The sequence below is a fragment of the Anthonomus grandis genome, chromosome 1, assembly GCF_022605725.1.
Source record: "Anthonomus grandis grandis chromosome 1, icAntGran1.3, whole genome shotgun sequence".
Taxonomy (NCBI): domain Eukaryota; kingdom Metazoa; phylum Arthropoda; class Insecta; order Coleoptera; family Curculionidae; genus Anthonomus; species Anthonomus grandis.
The window spans coordinates 36,975,787-36,994,717 of NC_065546.1; the positions used below are offsets into that span (position 1 = coordinate 36,975,787).

The 18,931-nt window shown below is 34.2% G+C and overlaps 1 protein-coding gene across 1 annotated transcript; it reads right to left on the reverse strand.

Moving 5' to 3' along the window:
- Positions 1–6,129: 6,129 nt before the first annotated feature.
- Positions 6,130–8,872, reverse strand: LOC126738296 (larval serum protein 1 beta chain-like). The gene is made up of 8 exons (XM_050443562.1): positions 8,706–8,872; positions 8,502–8,650; positions 8,104–8,442; positions 7,552–8,049; positions 7,249–7,497; positions 6,999–7,190; positions 6,596–6,948; positions 6,130–6,539 (listed from the first exon to the last, which is right to left on the reverse strand). Exons 1-8 carry the CDS (start codon positions 8,788–8,790, stop codon positions 6,245–6,247), a joined length of 2,160 nt encoding a protein of 719 aa, XP_050299519.1. The 5' UTR covers positions 8,791–8,872; the 3' UTR covers positions 6,130–6,244.
- Between the last annotated feature and the right edge of the window lie 10,059 nt (positions 8,873–18,931).

An 18,931-nucleotide genomic window follows, 5' to 3' on the forward strand; every position in this document is an offset into this window, starting at 1 on the left:
TTGAAGACGATCCCGCAAAAAATTTAAGGGAAGAAAACAAAATGAAAATTTATTCGCGCAAATCACGCGTCGGGACGGATCGCGTATTTCCGTCGTATGTCGGACGCGAAGGGCCGCATCCGACGGATCCTGCACGGCAAATGGCGTATCCAGAGCGATAAGGGATGTAAAGGAACCGATAGGCAACCCCCGACACGGCATCGATCCGGTTTTATCCAGATGTGGTGGGCGTGCCGGGTTGACCTACAGGGCCCTATTAGAGGACGTTTTGGAAGGTTAAGGTAGGTCACAAAAGGCTCTCATCCACCATTTTGTGAGGCTTTCAGCTGTCATTCTTACGTTAAAAAGTGTTTAATTTGTTATAAAAGCAACGCTTAAGTTTTATAAGATGGTCACAAGATGGTATCCATAAACTATCATATTGCTACTATCATCAAAAAAATGGTCTGTCCAATAAGCTGCGTCCTCACTGTCGATTCACAGTGTTGATCGACAAAGGACAAAACTTCATTTGTCCATACCAGACTTGAAAGAAATGCTTGTCAATCAGGCGATATCAACATGTCTGACGAAGATGACATTATTGCTTGTGCCGCACATATTAATATCGCGGCTAAAAAAAAATTGCACGAAAAAGAAGATTTTGGGTTTGGCCAAGACTTCAAAGTAAAATTAGATACAAGGCCAGTGATTTGAAATAAGCATGGTTAATTTCTAAATCAAATTTTAACAATTATAAAAAATAAATATCACATCAGTAGTAAAACTAAGCTGCAACTAAAATTAAACTAAATATTTAAATCACATGAAAATATTGTTTTTGGTGAGATTAAGAATAATAGTTTTGTTACTGAGCCTAAAAAAACACTGCTGCTGTGGTTGTTGTGCATCGGGATAATTGTAATTTCCCAATTTTGCTTCAAACAGAAGAGTGCTTATTTTGTGTTGAACAACATCTTGGGCATAATTAGTGGACAAATTTAGCAATGTTCTTGTTTAAGAAAAAAAAACCCTAAATCTCGGTCTCAAAATATTTTTTATATGTCCCGAAGGTTACATGCATGAACTTAATAAATATATAAATTATACTAACCTGGACTGCCAATTCAATGAAAAGTGAGGTGCCGCCATTTTGCGTGATTGTGTCCTTTCGATGTTCGTCACTCTAACAAATTTTAGTTGTGCCAATTGTAGGGACACAATTTAATTAAAGTTTTTGAGAGGTTATGTTTACAAATAGAAAGTTATATTTAGTTAAGAATCTAAGATAGTTATAGCCAATTTCTTAATCCGTAGGAGCACACGAAAGGGTCGATAGCCATAAAACGGTCGTAAACCATTGGCGTCCCACTTTTCAAGTACATTAAGACCTGAATGTTTTCATTTGTTGGGTTTATTTAATAGTGCAAGAAATAGGCCAATATTAGCCATAAATTCTTTGAATTACTTAAGTACCTAATGAACAAGTTCTTTTTAACCCTTATAAGTAGATATTGTCTAGGTAGGTAAATATGGAGGTATAAGTATTATAGGTACCTAAATTGTGCAATCTTAAATGCAAACAGTTATATTTTATGGTATGTAATGTAGATATATCCTAAAAACTGAATTTATTTTTCAGTATTGTTGCGCATTTGTTGTAACAATGTCAAAATTTAGCCCCGTAGTATGTAAAGGTGTTTTAGATTTTAAAGCAAGGACTATAGTACTAAACGTACATGATGCACTTGTGCATCAAATGCCTCTAAGTACTGTTAGACATCTAGTTTCTACATGTGCCAATATGACAGGCTTAAGTAAAGCAACAATTTACAGACTTCTTAGTGACAGAAAAAGTAAAAAACCGTGAGAACTTGCCTAAGAAGAGTGTAAAGAAAACTGCCGGTAGGAAGCCGATAGCAGTTGATGAGACAGCAAAGCATATCATCAGAAGGAAAGTACATTCATTTTATTTTAAGAATGAAATCCCAACTATCAACAAAATTTTGACACTTATAAAAGAAGACGAAAATGTACCAGAAATGGGAAGAAAAAAATTATGGAAAATTTTACCCGAATTACAGTTTTCTTGGCAAAAGCAAAATAGAAAATCTATTTTAATAGATAAAGAAGAAATAGTCTGTTGGAGAAAAAAGTATTTAAGACAAATTAAGGAGTATCGAAAGGAATATAGAGTACTGTATTTTCTTTTTGGTGAGAGTACAGTGCCTCATTATTTATGCAGAAGTAGCATAAATATAGGGTAAGTCTTCCATTTTTCTACATGTAACTAAATGATAAACCAGGCTGTTTTTACTAATTTTAAGTGGACAAGTCCTGTATGGTCTCAAATACAATAGGTCGTAAAATTCGGAACAATTATTTTGATAAAGATTTTTAGAAAAAGTATGGTTGGTAGGTATAAACTATATTTATTAAATTAACAAGAAACATTTCTTAAAAGCGGAAAAGCCTCATTATAAAACTATGGCAAATAAAATGAAATATAAAAATTTGATTAATACCACAATTTGATTGTTTTTTAAATGTTTAAAAAATTGTTGTAAAATTTCATTTTTTTAATACCAACCAATAAAAAATGCAACTCTCCAAACATATCTTGTCATTTATAAGAAAAGGTACATAAATATAAGGATCTTTTAATTTATTAACCATATTTACATATATTACAATAAAAATATTTACGAAATATACAAAAAAAAAATCAATTTATAAATCACACATTTCATTACTCTCATCGCTTTCATCCGAATCAGACATTCTCACTCTTATAACTAAGGCTTCGACAGTTTCTTCTAGAAGATTATCGAGGGTCCACATCTTTTCTTCTTCTTTTATAGCATGATTTACAGCATTGCTCCAGTTTTCTTGGGTAACGTTATCCACTGCTGCTTTCAGAAGTTCTCTCACATCTTTCAATTTAAAGGTTTTATTATTTGTAGCCACAAATCCTTTTACTTGAGCCCAAATTAACTCTATAGGATTTAATTCACAATGGTAAGGTGGCAAACGAAGTACAGTTATATTGTGTTGTTTTGCCATTTCGTCAACAACGTGTCTTTTATATTTTGATTTATTTTCTGTAACTATTGTCAGAAGCTCTGCTTTTACCGCGTCATCTCCAAAAGGTATTTCTTTTTCCGTAAGCCAGTTTTTTATTTCCCCTTTTCGCCAGCAGGATGATGGTAATTTTTCTATTAATCTTGAATGGTAGCTAGCATTGTCCATAAGAATAATTGGATTTTCGGGAATTGACTTGATAATTTCGGAAAAATAATCTTCAAAAACATTAGCGTTTCTTTCTTCGTGGTAATCCTTAGTTGACTTCGATTCGAATTCGAAGAGACCGCCATTTAAAAATCCTTTATAGCTCTCAATATGTGTAATTATTAATCTGTGGCCCTTAACAGAAGGAGACTTCAAGCCAGTTGATAAACCTTCTAAAAAAGCCTGACGGGAGCTTCCAACATTTTTATCCTGCCAGCATTTGCTCACGGTGTGTCCTTCGTTAAGCCAGGTTTCATCCAAATAATAAATGTTTCTTCCTTCCTTTCGATACTCCTTAATTTGCCTTAAATACTTTCTTCTCCAACAGACTATTTCTTCTTTATCTATTAAAATAGATTTTCTATTTTGCTTTCGCCACGAAAAATGTAATTCATGTAAAATTTTTCATAATTTTTTTCTTCCCATTTCTGGAACATTTTCGTCTTCTTTTATAAGTGTCAAAATTTTGTCGATAGTTGGGATTTCATTCTTAAAATAAAATGAATGTACTGTCCTCCTGATGATATGCTTTACTGTCTCATCAACTGCTATCGGCTTCCTACCGGCAGTTTTCTTTACATTCTTCTTAGGCAAGTTCTCACGGTTTTCACTTTTTCTGTCACTAAGAAGTCTGTAAATTGTTGCTTTACTTATGCCTGTCATATTGACACATGTAGAAACTAGATTTCTAACAGTACTTAGAGACATTTGATGCACAAGTGCATCATGTACTTTTAGTACTATAGTCCTTGCTTTAAAATCTAAAACACCTTTACACACTACGGGGCTAAACTTTGACATTCTTACAACAAATGCGCAACAATACTGAAAAATAAATTAAGTTTTTAGGATATATCTACATTATATACCATAAAATATAACTACCTGTTTGCATTTAAGATTGCACAATTTAGGTACCTATACTACTTATACCTCCATATTTACCTACCTAGACAATATCTACGTATAAGGGTTAAAAAGAACTAGTTCATTATCAATCTATCAATCAATTCATCAATCTATCTATCAATTTATGGCTAAAATTGGCCTATTTCTTGCACTATTAAATAAACCCAACAAATTAAAACATTCAGGTCTTAATGTACTTGAAAAGTGGGACGCCAATGGTTTACGACCGTTTTATGGCTATCGACCCTTACGTGTGCTCCTACGGATTAAGAAATGGACTATAGTTAAGGAATTGCGATCTAACTTAAAAATCTGATATTCAGAATTAGCTAATTCATTGTCTGAGTAATGTTGATTTAGCCAAGTCTCAATCAAATTAATGACATCATAATCACATTGCAATATTGCACCACGAAGTTGATCAAGTTTAGTACCAATGCCACCCAGATTCTGAAAATAAATAGATATAGAGGTTAATGTGGTCGGTTTTTTGGTAGTGGCTTTTTGGAAACTGAATGGAGAACTATTTATGAATTCAATAATTAAATTAGTCTCTCCTTCTTGTTCTCTGCCACGTAGCTCAGATAGAACAGCTTTAAACTGTTCTTGCGGAAGCTTTGTTTTATCATTGCCCATTCTTATGTTACCATCAAGTCTATTTCGCCTTTTCATTACATTCTTTACCAAATTTGAGTGTTTAGTTACCACTTTAATTGGCCTGTACCTTCCTTCGGAAGCCTGCCCTACTCGTAAAGCCTTTAAAACATCATCCTGTGCGATGCCAACATTTTTTAAGATGGGGACGAGTACAACATTGTCATTGTCAATTCTTTCTTGCATACTGCTACTTCCAGACTCAGAAACACTATAAACCATTAGATTGTTCGCCCGCTCTGCACGATGTTAGCAGGAGCACCTAAGTTCTGTTGAGATGTCTGCTGTTTTTTTAATGTTTCCACTTCATCCTTTAGGGATTTAATCTACTTCTCCAGTTAAATAAATTTGTTTGTCAGCAGGAAGTTTTTTTAATGAGAGCACAGAACATCACATCACAAAAGAACAGAATAATGCGTTTCTGCAACAATGGCTCTCTGCTCACTTTCACAAAGACCGGAACATTTTTCATCCAAATGAAAAAATACACGGCAGCTATCACATCTAGGGGCTTTCTATATGTGATCATCATTGGTTGGCTTTAAACACTTGTTGCTAACTTTACTTAGAAAAACTCCAATAAAAACAAAATACTTGTGTAAAATCAATATGCTACACACACAGTAACGACTTAGCTCTTTAACTTAAGCAAAATAAGTTTTAGTTTTTCCTATATGCTATAATATTAAAAAAAAAAACTGAAATTGTTATTATAAAGAGAGAAATTTAAAACTTAAGAGTTCAAGGTTACGAATTTTTGCTATTTTGTGAGACTTCTAACTCTCATTTTATCGTCATAAGTTGGTTACTTGTTAAGTCATATTATCTAATTCACAATGGCATCTATTAGTCTTTTTGTGATTGACCTTGCACATCAAAAACCACGCCCATTTTGTTACTGAAAAACAAGATGGCATTCACAATTGATAGTTGCACAATTTTATCCCAAGTAATGTTAATCTTTATTATAAATATAAAAGACGCAAACTTTTTTGAAAAATTGTTTACGAAAAGATTTAAAGGCGCCCATCCTCCATATTAAAAAACTGTCATACATTTGTTTTACATCAAATAGATGGTAAGTTTTGTTAAACATTATAGGCCCAAATTTCTCATCTCAATTTGGCGCAACCGTCATTTTAATAAATATAATAACTAAACGACTGACTCAAATCTCCTTTAAGTGAAAAAACGCACTCCTTTCCGGGCAAAAATTTCCATATTTTAACATGTAAATGGGATTTTTAAGTTCTCATTTAATCCCGCAAGAACTCTTAAAGTTTGATTTAAATTAAAGTGTTTTTTTTTTATTAAATAAAAACGAAACTTTATTCAAAAATTATTTAAGACAGCATCAAATCCGAACATTTATCGTTACATATATAAATAATAGGAAAAACTTAAAAAGCTAACACTAATGTTGGTGCTGAGTGATGGGCTGTACTTGAGCCTCATCCATGGTTCTCAAGTAAATCTTGGTCTCGTAGAAGCACGAGTTAGGAACTTCTGTTACAAACATCTTTCCAAACTTGATTGGTTTATCAAATGGATAGAATATTGGCATATCGTCTACGTAGGCACCACCTTGTCCAGGCGCTGGATAGTAGTACTCCAAATGCTCCTTGTGTCCGGAGTATTCTTTGAACGGATAAACGATGAAGTAGAACTGATAAGGAGTACCGCTGTGGCTTCCCATTGGCAACATTAGCCTAATGCATAAAATCCAAAATTTAGGTCGGATCAAACATTTAATATATGGACCTACCTGTCAGGGAAATATAAGTAGTTTTCTTCACCATTAATATGGAATTCACCTTGACCCTTGTAGGCTGTCATAACCTTTTTGTACAATTCTGAGTAAGTGGTCCTGTCATGGGCAAAGAACTCACTTTCCTGGGAGCTACGCTTAATGACGTTTTGTCCAGATTTCAAGTGCCATTTAAAGGCATCAATTGGCACAAAGTTGAGTCTGTTTTCGCTGATGTTGATATATCTACCAAACTCATCATATTTAGGCCCTAAGAAGACCTTCACCATAGCTTGGGTGTCTTGATTAGAGTTCACGTAGATTTTATAGGTGAAAGGTTTGTGGTTCAACCGTTTTTGAACTGCCCATATCTACAAAGAACGTCTATAAGCCCAATTTAATTTCTAAAGAATCCACTTACCTTGAACTCATCATTTTTCAACTCATCATCATTGTCATAAACCACATTGCTGATGTCACTGTAGAATTCATCAAAATATGTAATCAGCCTGTCCATCTCTACTTTGTCAATGCTAACACCTGGGAACACCAATTGATCTTTATGGTATGGGGTCATGTATCTGTGTTGGAAGTGTACATAGAATAACAGCATCTATAAAAAAAGTAATCATTTTAATTACTTTATAATTAAAAGCAAACTAAAATATTACCTTTTTAATCAATTGATAGAATGCAGGATCTCTCATGGCCGTTGCAGGGTGTTGCAGTGCAGAGGGTGCTACATTTTTCCATGTAAGAGGAGTGTAAGAGTAGCCCAAAAGGTGAGTGGCGTAAGTGGTATAATTCGAGAAGAATGTAGGATTAGGTGAGTCCGGGTTGCACTGAAGAAGATTACCAAATTTGTTTACGTATTCCCTGTGTTTCTCTGGCTCGTACATGGATACTGGCTTGTGTTCCTCCTAAATAAACAAAATGATTTCTTTGTTTTAGCTACTCTTCAAATGATCACTTACCAAATCATAAATGTAGTTTCCATCAATAGCATCCATCAGCCGTCTTTCGAAGGTCTCAATAAATTTGTGACTGTACGCGTATTTTGAGTTGGTCCTCTCGCCGTAAGTGTAGAAATAATCGTGTAAATTGGCAAACTTAGGCCTCTCAGGGAAAGGTAATCCGTTGGGGTACTGAAGGGATGGATAGTAAGGGGTCTCGAAGGCAACGTCCCAGTCAAAGTTGGGAATTTGACCTTCTCCATGAGACAAACGTTCTAAGTAATATCTGGCCAACAGAGATTGAAGCACGTCCAAGAATAAATTGCCTCTGTTATCGTTTTTAATGTGGTACTCCTCTCCGTCCATCCAGAAGGGGTAGTAGATGTAGAAGTGATGGAAGAAAGCATTTAGTCCAACGTCCTCTGTATAATAAGACAGAGCTTGCTCCCAGTGGAGGTTCAAGTAGTGTCCAGAGTAGTTGGCTATAATGTGATGGTCGTGAGAAGCTTCGGAGGTTTTCTATAAAATCACATTTCAAAACATTGTTGGACACATAATAAACTATCGGCTTACATGGGCCATTTTATGCTTGTAAGCTTCGTGGATTACGTCAGTGTTGTAGAAGAACCATGGGTAGACTTCATAGATGGGGGGTAAAATAATTCCGTGGGTGTCGTCTCTGTGTACAATTGCTACACATACAGAATACAACCACATGCCCTCGTTCACGAACTTCTTCATGACAACGGCGGTGTGATAGAAAGTATCGAAATCTTTCGCTTCTTCAAAGAGTTTGAATAAGGCAATTGCCTGTTCTAAATGCTCGTCATACATAATGGAGAATGGGTGACCTTTTGGCACCATATAGTCGTAATGGAAGAACTGAATCATGGTGTCAACCACTTGGGGTTTCTATGATCAAAAATATTTTTTCTTAAAATAGAATATATTTACCAAAGGTTTCCATTTACCTCAAAAGAACCTTTATGCACTTGAAGCCATTGAATGGGATCAGTTACATCATGAGTCAATTTCACATGCTCCTCAATGACACTGTGTTGATGGATGTGTTTGAACAGGCTCAGAACCTTTTGTTGCTTCTCCAGGAAGGCATGGTCGACTACAGTTTACAAAAATCTTTTTTTTTGGGATATCGCAAATTTTTTATCTCTTACCTGTTTTGTAATGCTTTCCATCACCAACGGGGCTACTCAAAACCACCCCCAAACCCAAACAAACGAGCGCTATGGTCAACTTCATGTTGGTGCCGACCCAACAAAACTGATGTCTTCACTTCGTTTAACAACCCCTTTTTATACCGAAGAACATCCTAATAACAGGTTGGTATCAGGGTTTAGATTACGTTAATTAGTTATTTTGTTTTTATCGTAAAAGAATAATACGATTAATTTGTTGTGGCCGGTATAGGAAAAAAACGATTTTGATGACCTCCAGGTTAACAAACACTGTTAAGCCGCTGATAATGGTATTGAAAATATTTTTTGTTAGAATAAGGTGTTGTTGAAATTTTGAATTTTTCTTATGAAGCTCCTACAGCATAAAAACATTTTTTACGGGCGATTGGCACTTTAGATAAATCATGCGTCATACATCATAAGCCGACTGGTTTTACTTTTCACGTATTGTCGATCAAAAAGTTTGTTTTTTCTGGTCAAAAGTGAGAAAAAATAGGCTACAATATATTATCTCTTTCATCTGTACAAACAGTTGTCCTTAAACTGTTTTTGTTTCATAAATAGTGCGAAGCAGAAGCCATGAAGTAATTGAATTCATGGTGCAGTGCTTCTGATGGTAAAATCCTTAAGCACCTGCAAATTATATCTAATTAATTATTTATACAACTAAACAGTGGGAACACTTCTAGTTGTCATGGCCGTAAGAGAAAAGTTTTCCAAACTTGTGAAGAGTTACTGAGTTATTCTCCTTAGAATTCGAAATGCCCCTGCAGTAGAAAATCAAAACTACTAAATAAACCTAGCATTCATCCTAAAAAAAGACAGGGTGAAAAATGATCGAAGAAAAAAGGAACAAAAATAAAATCAACCCATCAAACTTAAATATAGATATTAAAAATATGATGATTACTGCAAATGGTAACATGGTTATCAAATGTCCATCAAGGCAAGAAGTGGAAGAATTTAAAAAAGCAACAGAAGGTGCATTGGACAAAAAATCTAAAAATCTTACAAGCAAAATGCTGAAGTTAAGAATCAAAATTTCAGAATACCAGGGAAACAAATCTTCAGAGTATTAGAAAGCAGAACCAGTATAGCTCTAATACTGACGAAGTATAAATAACATATATGAAGCAAAAACAGACAGAATTAATAATTTATGCAGAACGTTCAGGAGATTTGTTCCAGTAATGTATAGAATATGGAGAATATTCTATAAAATTATTAGGAGTAGTTGTCCCATCTATAAACATATCAGATGTTTTAATTGCTAAGAACTTCATACGTTGAGTAGAAATATGCCAAACACAAATATGAAAAAAGTGCAATAATTACATTTAATCAAATGATAGATTTTAAACAAATTATATCCTGTACAACTCACTGATTATATGATTTGTAAATATAATTTAGAAATACTCAAAAATAAAATAGAAAAGGTATATGTAGTTAATGTTTAAACTACTTGAAGATGTAGTATTGGCTCATATGAGCACTTATTTGGTGCATCGAGACACACTGAAAAGAAAACGACAAAATAAATTTGGTGAGGAGCTGAATACACTTAATTGAGATTTCTTAACGTAGACTTCCCTCCTCCTCCTAATTATTTAAGTCACTTAACAAAGTAAATTACTAACTCACTTTAAAAAATGTATTATTACTCCAATCTATAAGAGTATGAGTTACCGCCTTATAATATTATTAAGATTTTTTTTTATTTGTGTAGAAAGTCGAAAAAGACTGGTACATTTTTTTAAGAATAACCATGTTCGTTCAGAAAATGAGTTTGACTTTACAGAAGGCCTGAGTACCATAGACTTTGGACCGTATACCAAATGTTAGATCTTTTGAAAAAATATATTCATGGCAGAAATCAAAATTTTAAGTTAAATGTAAATTATTACCATAAATAATTTAAGTAGGGCTTTCCCAGGCTACAGTTTTAGGACCCATACTTTTCATCACATTCATAAAATAATTGCTGAACCTGAATGCCGGTGGTACAATTATGTCTTATGCCGACGATACAGTCTTTATTTTTAGTTACAACTACATAAATACACCCCAGAAAAAGCTGTCAAGGGACTTAATATTGTAACATAGTTGGATTGGGTTAGGTTAAATCCGTCAAAAAAAGTTATTTTAAGACGTTTTAGATTTTGATAGAATTGAAGGGTACAGGTTCAAAAGGGGGAATGTCAAAAATCGTTGATTTTCAGAAAATCAATTTTTAATTTTAAAACCCAATAACTTATTATTTTATTACTTTGTTTTGAATGTATTAATGGATTTAGTTTATTATGTCTATTTGGGATTAGAATTGAGAAAATTTTAATGAAATTCCATTAAAAAAAAAATTAGAGCAAAAAAGAAGAAGAAAGTACAGATTGTAACGAACAAGAAGAGGGAATGTCACATATTTTCACTGTAGTTTTGTGGTAGGATCATCAGTTTTTTATACACAAGCAATTCTAAAGCAAAACAGCAAAGGTTAATTCGAATTTCTCATTTAATTGGGAAAGATACAGAAAAAATTCAAACACTTTTTATTGCGCTTCTTACACACGAAGCTTTTGGAAAGGAAGCCTTGTCTTTGACATTTCTGGTATGTTTTAATGTAGAGAAATATTTTCTAGCGGCTGGATTGCGACAGAGTTTCATTTAGCAGTGCAGGTCATTGTACTTGGCTAGTGTTATAGGTAGTAGTCCTGCAAATAGATAAAACATCCTTAACATTGGAAAATAATATTATGTTTATAATTAGGCACCTTTGGATAATTGGCCTGGTAATTCGAACAAATTGTTTGGTAAATTATTGATAAATTTTTTCTTCGGTTAAATCAAAACAGCCGATTCCCACGTACCATTCCATGTTTATAGATGGTAGACAAGCCTGAGATGATCTTTACCGACTTTTAGTTCACGTATGGGCTGGATCTTCATTGGACACTTATTTTTGTAAAGTGTAGAAAAATGTGTAGTCCAGCATTTAAAAAAATCGAAAGTGATTTCCCTAACATCAAAAGGATTTGGTTTAACTCGTGCAGCTCTGAAAACTTCAGCCCATTCATTTGGAAGTTCCACACGCGACTTTTGCTGAACTAGTCCAATATCCTTGTCGCATTCCATAAATGAATGTCCTCAAATGGGAAAACTGATCTTGATTTCATCAAACCTTTTTTGCACATGCACTGTAATGGAGGTAACAGATAACTGTGTAATTCTTATTCTGTTCCCCACATGAGTCGCAAAATATATCCACGACTCAAACACTACTAGGTAGAAAGTTGTAAACAAAATGATGCAACATCGAACTAACATCGTCAGAGCCTTTTCGACCGTTTGTTTCAGGATAAGTATAGAAAATACTTTGACTAGTCGACAAAACATGAATATTAAAAGAGAATACAGATAACTGTCTCTTATAATAAACATCATTTATGCTGATGTTAGGCACTGGCAGATTTTTAGCAAAATCCATGCATATTGCTTCTTTGTTCTCATTTACCCGACTAGATAATTATGCAGCCTTTTTTTTTGAATAAAACACTTCAGCTTTATGCTTGTGAAAAAGATTTTCCTGTTGGAGGGTAGTGATTTTGTCATCTAGTTGTTTTTTTTTCTATGGCATTTCTGACACATTCTTCATTTTGGCTTCTAGGGACCTAATATTTGCCAAGTATTCGTTACAGATACTGCAGGTATCCGACCTTGGGTAACCAAATGAAATGTTGAAGTCTCGTGAGGAAATAGATCTATATGTTTCATATGACACACAATATTTTTGATCTGTAACGGTATTTTTGTACATATTGTACATTTTTCTGATATTTAAATCTTCGGGCAGGTAGGTTTTTGAAGAATCCTTTAGGCTGTAATGGCTTTGTCGTCCTTTGAACGAACTAATATGATTGACTACTAGATCTTTAGTTTTCTGTTTCAACTTGAGACGCCTATTTAAGTGTTTTCCTCGTTTATCAATTGGGGTGCTACCAATCATTTTTAAAGATTTCTGGAGAATTTGAAGCTTTTTTTGGTTATACCATGTTAGGAAAGGAAAGCCTTAAAACAAACTGGTACTTCTGTTGTCTCACCATCTAAAGAGATTCTGACACGATAAGCAAATGAACTCTCATGTAATCTTGCGACCTCTTCTGCGTTACGTGGACGTCGCCTTTGTACAGGACAGACACTAATAAGTCCACACAAATAGATGTTTTGCTCATCCACGGATTTTAATAAATTAAATTCACTTATTATCTTTTGTCTTGCACTAAGTGGAACTTTATCAAAACACTTGAGACGTTTACATTGGCAGTCGCTTCCTGTCACGTGGCTTTGTGGGTTAAGTTTTTTAGAAACATCGGTTAGTCTTCCGTAACTTTTTCTCTTTTTTCCCTGAACTGGCATAACAACAAAGTCTTCACTGTCACTGACACTTGGATTCATTTTATACTGTTTATTAGCACTACAATATTAAAATACGACTTGTCACTTATATTTTCACAAGTTTGACGAACAATAAATAAACACCAGAACCGGTAAACACAATCAGAAAATAAAAGTAACTGCAGTCAAGAGAGCCCTCTGACAGTTCCTGAATAACGTGCATTTGTGGCGTTCCCCCTTCTTAGCATGTGACGCGCGGACTCTCCTCCTTTTTAGCCAGTACAGCTTAATTTAAATTGTCGATATCTGGCGACTCTTGCCTTTTTTCGCCTGTATAATGTTACTAGGTAATACTTCTGTCTATTAAAAGTTGAACGGACTGAATAGCTCAAAATTAGCAAAAAGTGACATTCCCCCTTTTTAGCCTGTACCCTTCAATTATATTTGATGAAGGGGGTAAGAGTATCCAAAAGTAAATATTTGGTACTAATCATAGATCAACATTTGAAATTGACAGATACTGCGTCATATCTAATAAACAGAATACGTTGCTTAATATCAAAATTTTATTTCTCGAGAGAATTTCTGTGAACTTCTGCACTTTATAAAATACTTTATAAATCCCTGGTGGAGTCTTTACTCAGAGAATTGATTACCTATTTAGGAAGGCTCGTACAAACCTGAAACGTTTACCAACTTTGTAGAAAATGTATTCTAAAATATTGTTTTAGAGAAACAGGATATGCTCAATAAAATTATTATCTAATACAGAAAAACGGAATTTCTCTATCTACACTTTCACGGGAAAAAAATCGTGAACGATCATTATTTCATCAGAGCAAATATAAAGCAATATTTAGTAATACCTAACACCAAGAAAATCATGCACTTGAAATTTGAAGATTATTTCGTTTTAAACTTTAACAATGAAATACCCAATGATAGTAGAACGATGAACAGAATAAAAGTGATTAACAAAAAAAGCAGAATCTTTATTACAAATAATGTTCGGTTTTCAGGACTTATTTATTGTAGAATTGCAAATAGAGTTAAGCAAATACATGATTTTGATGATGCATACAAATGTCTCGGTATATTTAGGCGTCATTAAAATAATATGTATATTCACAGACTTGTATCCTTTTGTTTGTGGTTAATATATTTATTATTTATTATTATTCTTTCTCTCGTTGATCAAATTTATTAGCATTTATTTAATTCTCCAAGAAAGATGATAAGAACAGTCATAATACTGGGGTAAATTTAAGAATAATATGGACTTAAAGAACATGGAGTATGGAGTACTTTCATCCCAACTCCTGGACAGGAGGGTGCTCAAATATCTAATTTTCTCTCCAAATAATCAAGATTTTACTGAAATACGGTAGTTTACATTACATGAGATGGAAACATAAGTTTCTTTGAACAGAACTATACATATAACAAAGAATACATATTATATTATGTTCATTATCTATGTTATGTACATATGTATATGTATTGAAGAGAGTATTACACATATACAGTGCTTTTCTTTAAAGTCCCCCTCCCCCATTTATTTTTTGAACGGGTCAAAAAAAATTTTTGAAACTTGGCATAAGTAAATTGGTCTATAGATACTATTTTTCACTGTAAACTAGGTAGTTGTAAATTCCAAGATGGCGGCTGGGCGACATCTTGAGAAAAAATTTTAAATAGAAAGGGGGGTCGTGTGGTACCTCATTTTAAAGGTCTCAATGACCTGTCTAAAAGTAACAGCCAAAAAAATACACTGTTGCGATTTTATTAACGTTTTTAATAGAATACAATGAAATACTAATTTACAATTAGCAAATAAACAATTTATCAAAAGAAAAACAATATTTAATTTAAAAGATGCTGGAAATGATTTCCTTGTACCTCTTGACACATAAATAACCTATCTGAAAATTCACGTCGAACATTTTCAAATACATCTGCCTCAATATTTTGACAAATGTTAGTGATTCTTTGTCGTAGCTCAAAAATTGAGGCAGGTTCTGTTTCGTATACCTTTTGCTTTAGGTATCCCCACAAAAAAAAGTCTAGCGGCGTTAAATCTGGTGACCGAGCTGGCCATTCAATAGGACCCCCGACGACCTATCCAACGACCAAAATAATTATCATTTAAATAATTTCTCACATTCCTGGCAAAATGCGGAGGAGCACCATCTTGTTGAAATGTAATTTCCATGTCAAATTCATGTACATTAGCCTCAACAATTTCTGTTATGAGAGGATCGATAGCATTTTCCAGCATATTTAAGTACAATTCACCTGTTAAATTTTCCTCTAAACACAGCGGCCCTACGATATGATTCCCTAATATTCCTGCCCATACATTGATTTTTTGCGGATACTGAGATCGGGTTTCACGAAAAATGTGTGGATTGGTATCACTGCAATATCGACAATTTTGTCTGTGGACATTACCATTTACATTCGTCGCTAAAACAAATGTTGCGCACCTACGTAGGTTGCCTTTCTACTCTCTCTGCCATAATTTCACAGAATTGCACTCTTCGGTCAGGATCATCTTCAGTCAGTTGATGGACCATTTGGATCTTGTATGGGTGAAACTTATTTTTTTTTTAAACTCTCCATGCCGTCGAAGTTGAAACTTCACAGATATCAGCAACAGTTGGAGTAGAATGTTGGGGATTTTCTATTATTTCGCCAATTATTTGGACTTGCTTTTCTTCTGAAATAGATATATGGCCTGGGCGTTTTTTATCCTGGACAGTACCAATAGTTGTAAATTTATTTACAAGTTCCCTTAAATATTTACGGCAAATAGGACGATCAGGAAAACGTTCGTTGAAAACCCTTTCAGTCTCATGAAAATTACGCGTTCCTCCATAAATAAAAATTGCTTCTACTTTTTCCTCCAATGGACGAGAATTAACCATTTTGAAAAAAACAATAAATTCAAACTGCCAAACACACTAAACAATATCTAACAATGACCGATACAAGAGTAATTTACCGGTTAAGGAAAAATATCTTAAAATTTTTTTTCGAGTTTTTTTAATAGCTATTTGGTTTTTGGAATGTCTAAATAATGTTCAATAACCTTTAACGTGAAATGTAACATACGAGGGCGGTTCAGTAAGTCTTTAGAAACCAAAAAGTTAATCTTTAAATCCAAAATTCAAAAATTATAAATTATTTGTATATTATTATTAAAAACGTTAATAAAATCGCAACAGTGTATTTTTTTGGCTGTTACTTTTAGACAGGTCAAAACGGAGTCCACCGAGTCCATGTAATAAATATTAAAAGTACTCAATAAAACCTTTTAAATGAGGTAACACAAGATTTCTATTTAATGCATTTATTCAAGATGGCGCTTATGTGTTATTTTGACATTTAGAACTGTCGTTTTTATGTCAAAATAAAATAGTGACGCATTTATTTTCGTACACTGATTTTTACCTATTCAAAAATCATAAAAATGTAAAACGTTAAAATAAAAAAAAATACTTTTTTATTAGGCCGCCATTTTGAAACGAGTTAAGATATGGGTCTAATATTTCAGGGTTATAAAGTACTCATTGAGACCTTTAAAATGAGGTACCACACGACCCCCCTTTCTATTTAAAATTTTTTCTCAAGATGTCGCCCAGCCGCCATCTTGGAATTTACAACTACCTAGTTTACAGTGAAAAATAGTATCTATAGACCAATTTACTTATGCCAAGTTTCAAAAATTTTTTTTGACCCGTTCAAAAAATAAATGGAGGGGGGGACTTCAAAGAAAAGCATGGTATATGAACATAATAAATATAAAATAATGGAGAAATATTCCTTATATAGTTATGTATTTCATATTTACATACATGAAGGTGCTACATCAACAAATATACATATGTATGTAAGTTTAATATGTAATTATTTTTTGAAAAAGTCTGTGATTTTCTTCTGTTTTTTAACCTTCAGTGAATTTCTGAATGCGATATCCCTCCATTTTCTACCATCACCAAAACGTCTAATGCTGTTGACTCATGTTGCTGCTCAATGTATTTTACTGCAAGTTCCATTACATTTTCGGCTTCTTCATGAGAAATCGTTTTTTCCTCTTCAATGTCACTACTCTCATCATATTCCTCTGGTTCTTTGGTTGCTAAATCTATGATTTCTTCATCATTCAAAAATTCATTTTTAAGGTGATCGTCACAACTTATCATCCAATTTTCCACATCTTCTGGTTGCAATGCTTCGTTACCCGTTAACTTTTGAAGGTCTTGTAGAGTGGATTTGTTTTCTTCTTCTTCTTCTTCAGTCCCTGCAATATTCGAGATCGCAACTAGATTCTCAACGTCTGGCCAAAGTTTTCTCCAAGATTTAATAAACGTTGAAGAGGGCATTTCTTGAAATGCTGTAGCTAACATATAGATAACGCCCTTGATATTGATCTTTTTGATAACTTCTAAAAGACCTTTGTCTTTACTCTCAGAGTGTTGCACAATTTACGCATGTATCGTCTTTTTAAGCTTTCGATCACTCCTTGGTCCATTGGTTGCACTAAGCTTGTCACATTAGGAGGAAGATAAACTAATTTTATGTCATCTACATCGCAGTTATGAGGATGGGTTGGAGCATTATCCAACACTAGAACTGCTTTGATAGGCAAGTTAACACTTTTTAAATGTTTTTTAACTCTTGGAACAACTCTAATATAAACCACTCTTTAAACAGGTCTGAATTCATTCACGCTGATTTTTGTGACTTATAATAGACCGGAAGGGACGATGGATTCAAGTTTTTGAATGCCCGTGGTTTAGCAGACTTGCCAATAACGAAAAGAGGAATTTTATGAGTTCCCGCTGCATTCGAACAAACGGCCACTGTAATACGTTCTTTGTTCTTTTTAAATCCAGAGGCAGACTGTTCATGACTGCCGAGAAAAGTTTTTTCTGGTAACATTTAAATGTTTAGCCCGGTCTCGTCCATACTATAGACTTGTTCTGGAGATAATTCCTCTGTTTTAACCATTTCACCAAACTTAGTCTTGAATTCTGTCGCACCTGAAGCATCAGCAGACAGTTTTTCTCCACTTACATGTGCGAAATGAATTCCGTGTTGCTTTTTCCATCGATTAAGCCAACTTACCACAAATTCGCCTCCATTATTAATCTTCTGGTGGATAGCCAGAGCTTTTTCTTTCAAAATTAGGCCGCCAATCGGTGTAGGTACCTCTTCGACGTTCCTGAAGAAACCAGATCCACAAAGCTTCATCGACGACCTCGCTAATCGGTTTTTTCCTCGTACAACGGCTGCCCAGATTCTTATCAGATTCCATTTTCGAACAAAACTCCTAAATCGAATGCCCATCTCTTCGCCAGTCATTTACAGTGCTTTTTCCAACATTAAATTCTGCACAGATTTTCGCCATAGATTCACTATTATCAATCCGCTTTAACACTTTTAAACGTGTATCCATCGAAACTACAATTCTTTTGCGCTATGCACTCATTGTTAAGGAAATAGTTATGTTTTGTACGTACCCACAACAAGAACAAACCAAACTGATCAAAACGACAAAATAATCCCATCCAACATCGTTTATAGTTCAGTTCACAGGGATCTCCCCGTATTAATGGGGAAATCCCAGCCGAATCGACTCGCCGGTGAATTTCTTGGAAAATATTGCGTTGCGTTCGGCTGTTGTAAACAGGTCGGTTAATCCATCGACCGGTTAATGCCAAGCCGGTTAAGAGGAATTATACTGTAGAACCTAACCGTTCAAGGGTCAGTCACCTTAGCAGCTGTTCTGTCATCTGTCAAACTGGCGT

Coding starts and splice junctions, on each gene's coding strand:
- LOC126738296 (XM_050443562.1), bottom strand. CDS start 8,790: ATGAAGTTGACCATAGCGCTCGTTTGTTTGGGTTTGGGGGTGGTTTTG. Junction 8,443..8,501: donor TGCATAAAGGTTCTTTTGAG/GTAAATGGAAAC, acceptor TTTTGATCATAG/AAACCCCAAGTGGTTGACAC. Junction 6,949..6,998: donor TGAAAAATGATGAGTTCAAG/GTAAGTGGATTC, acceptor CGTTCTTTGTAG/ATATGGGCAGTTCAAAAACG.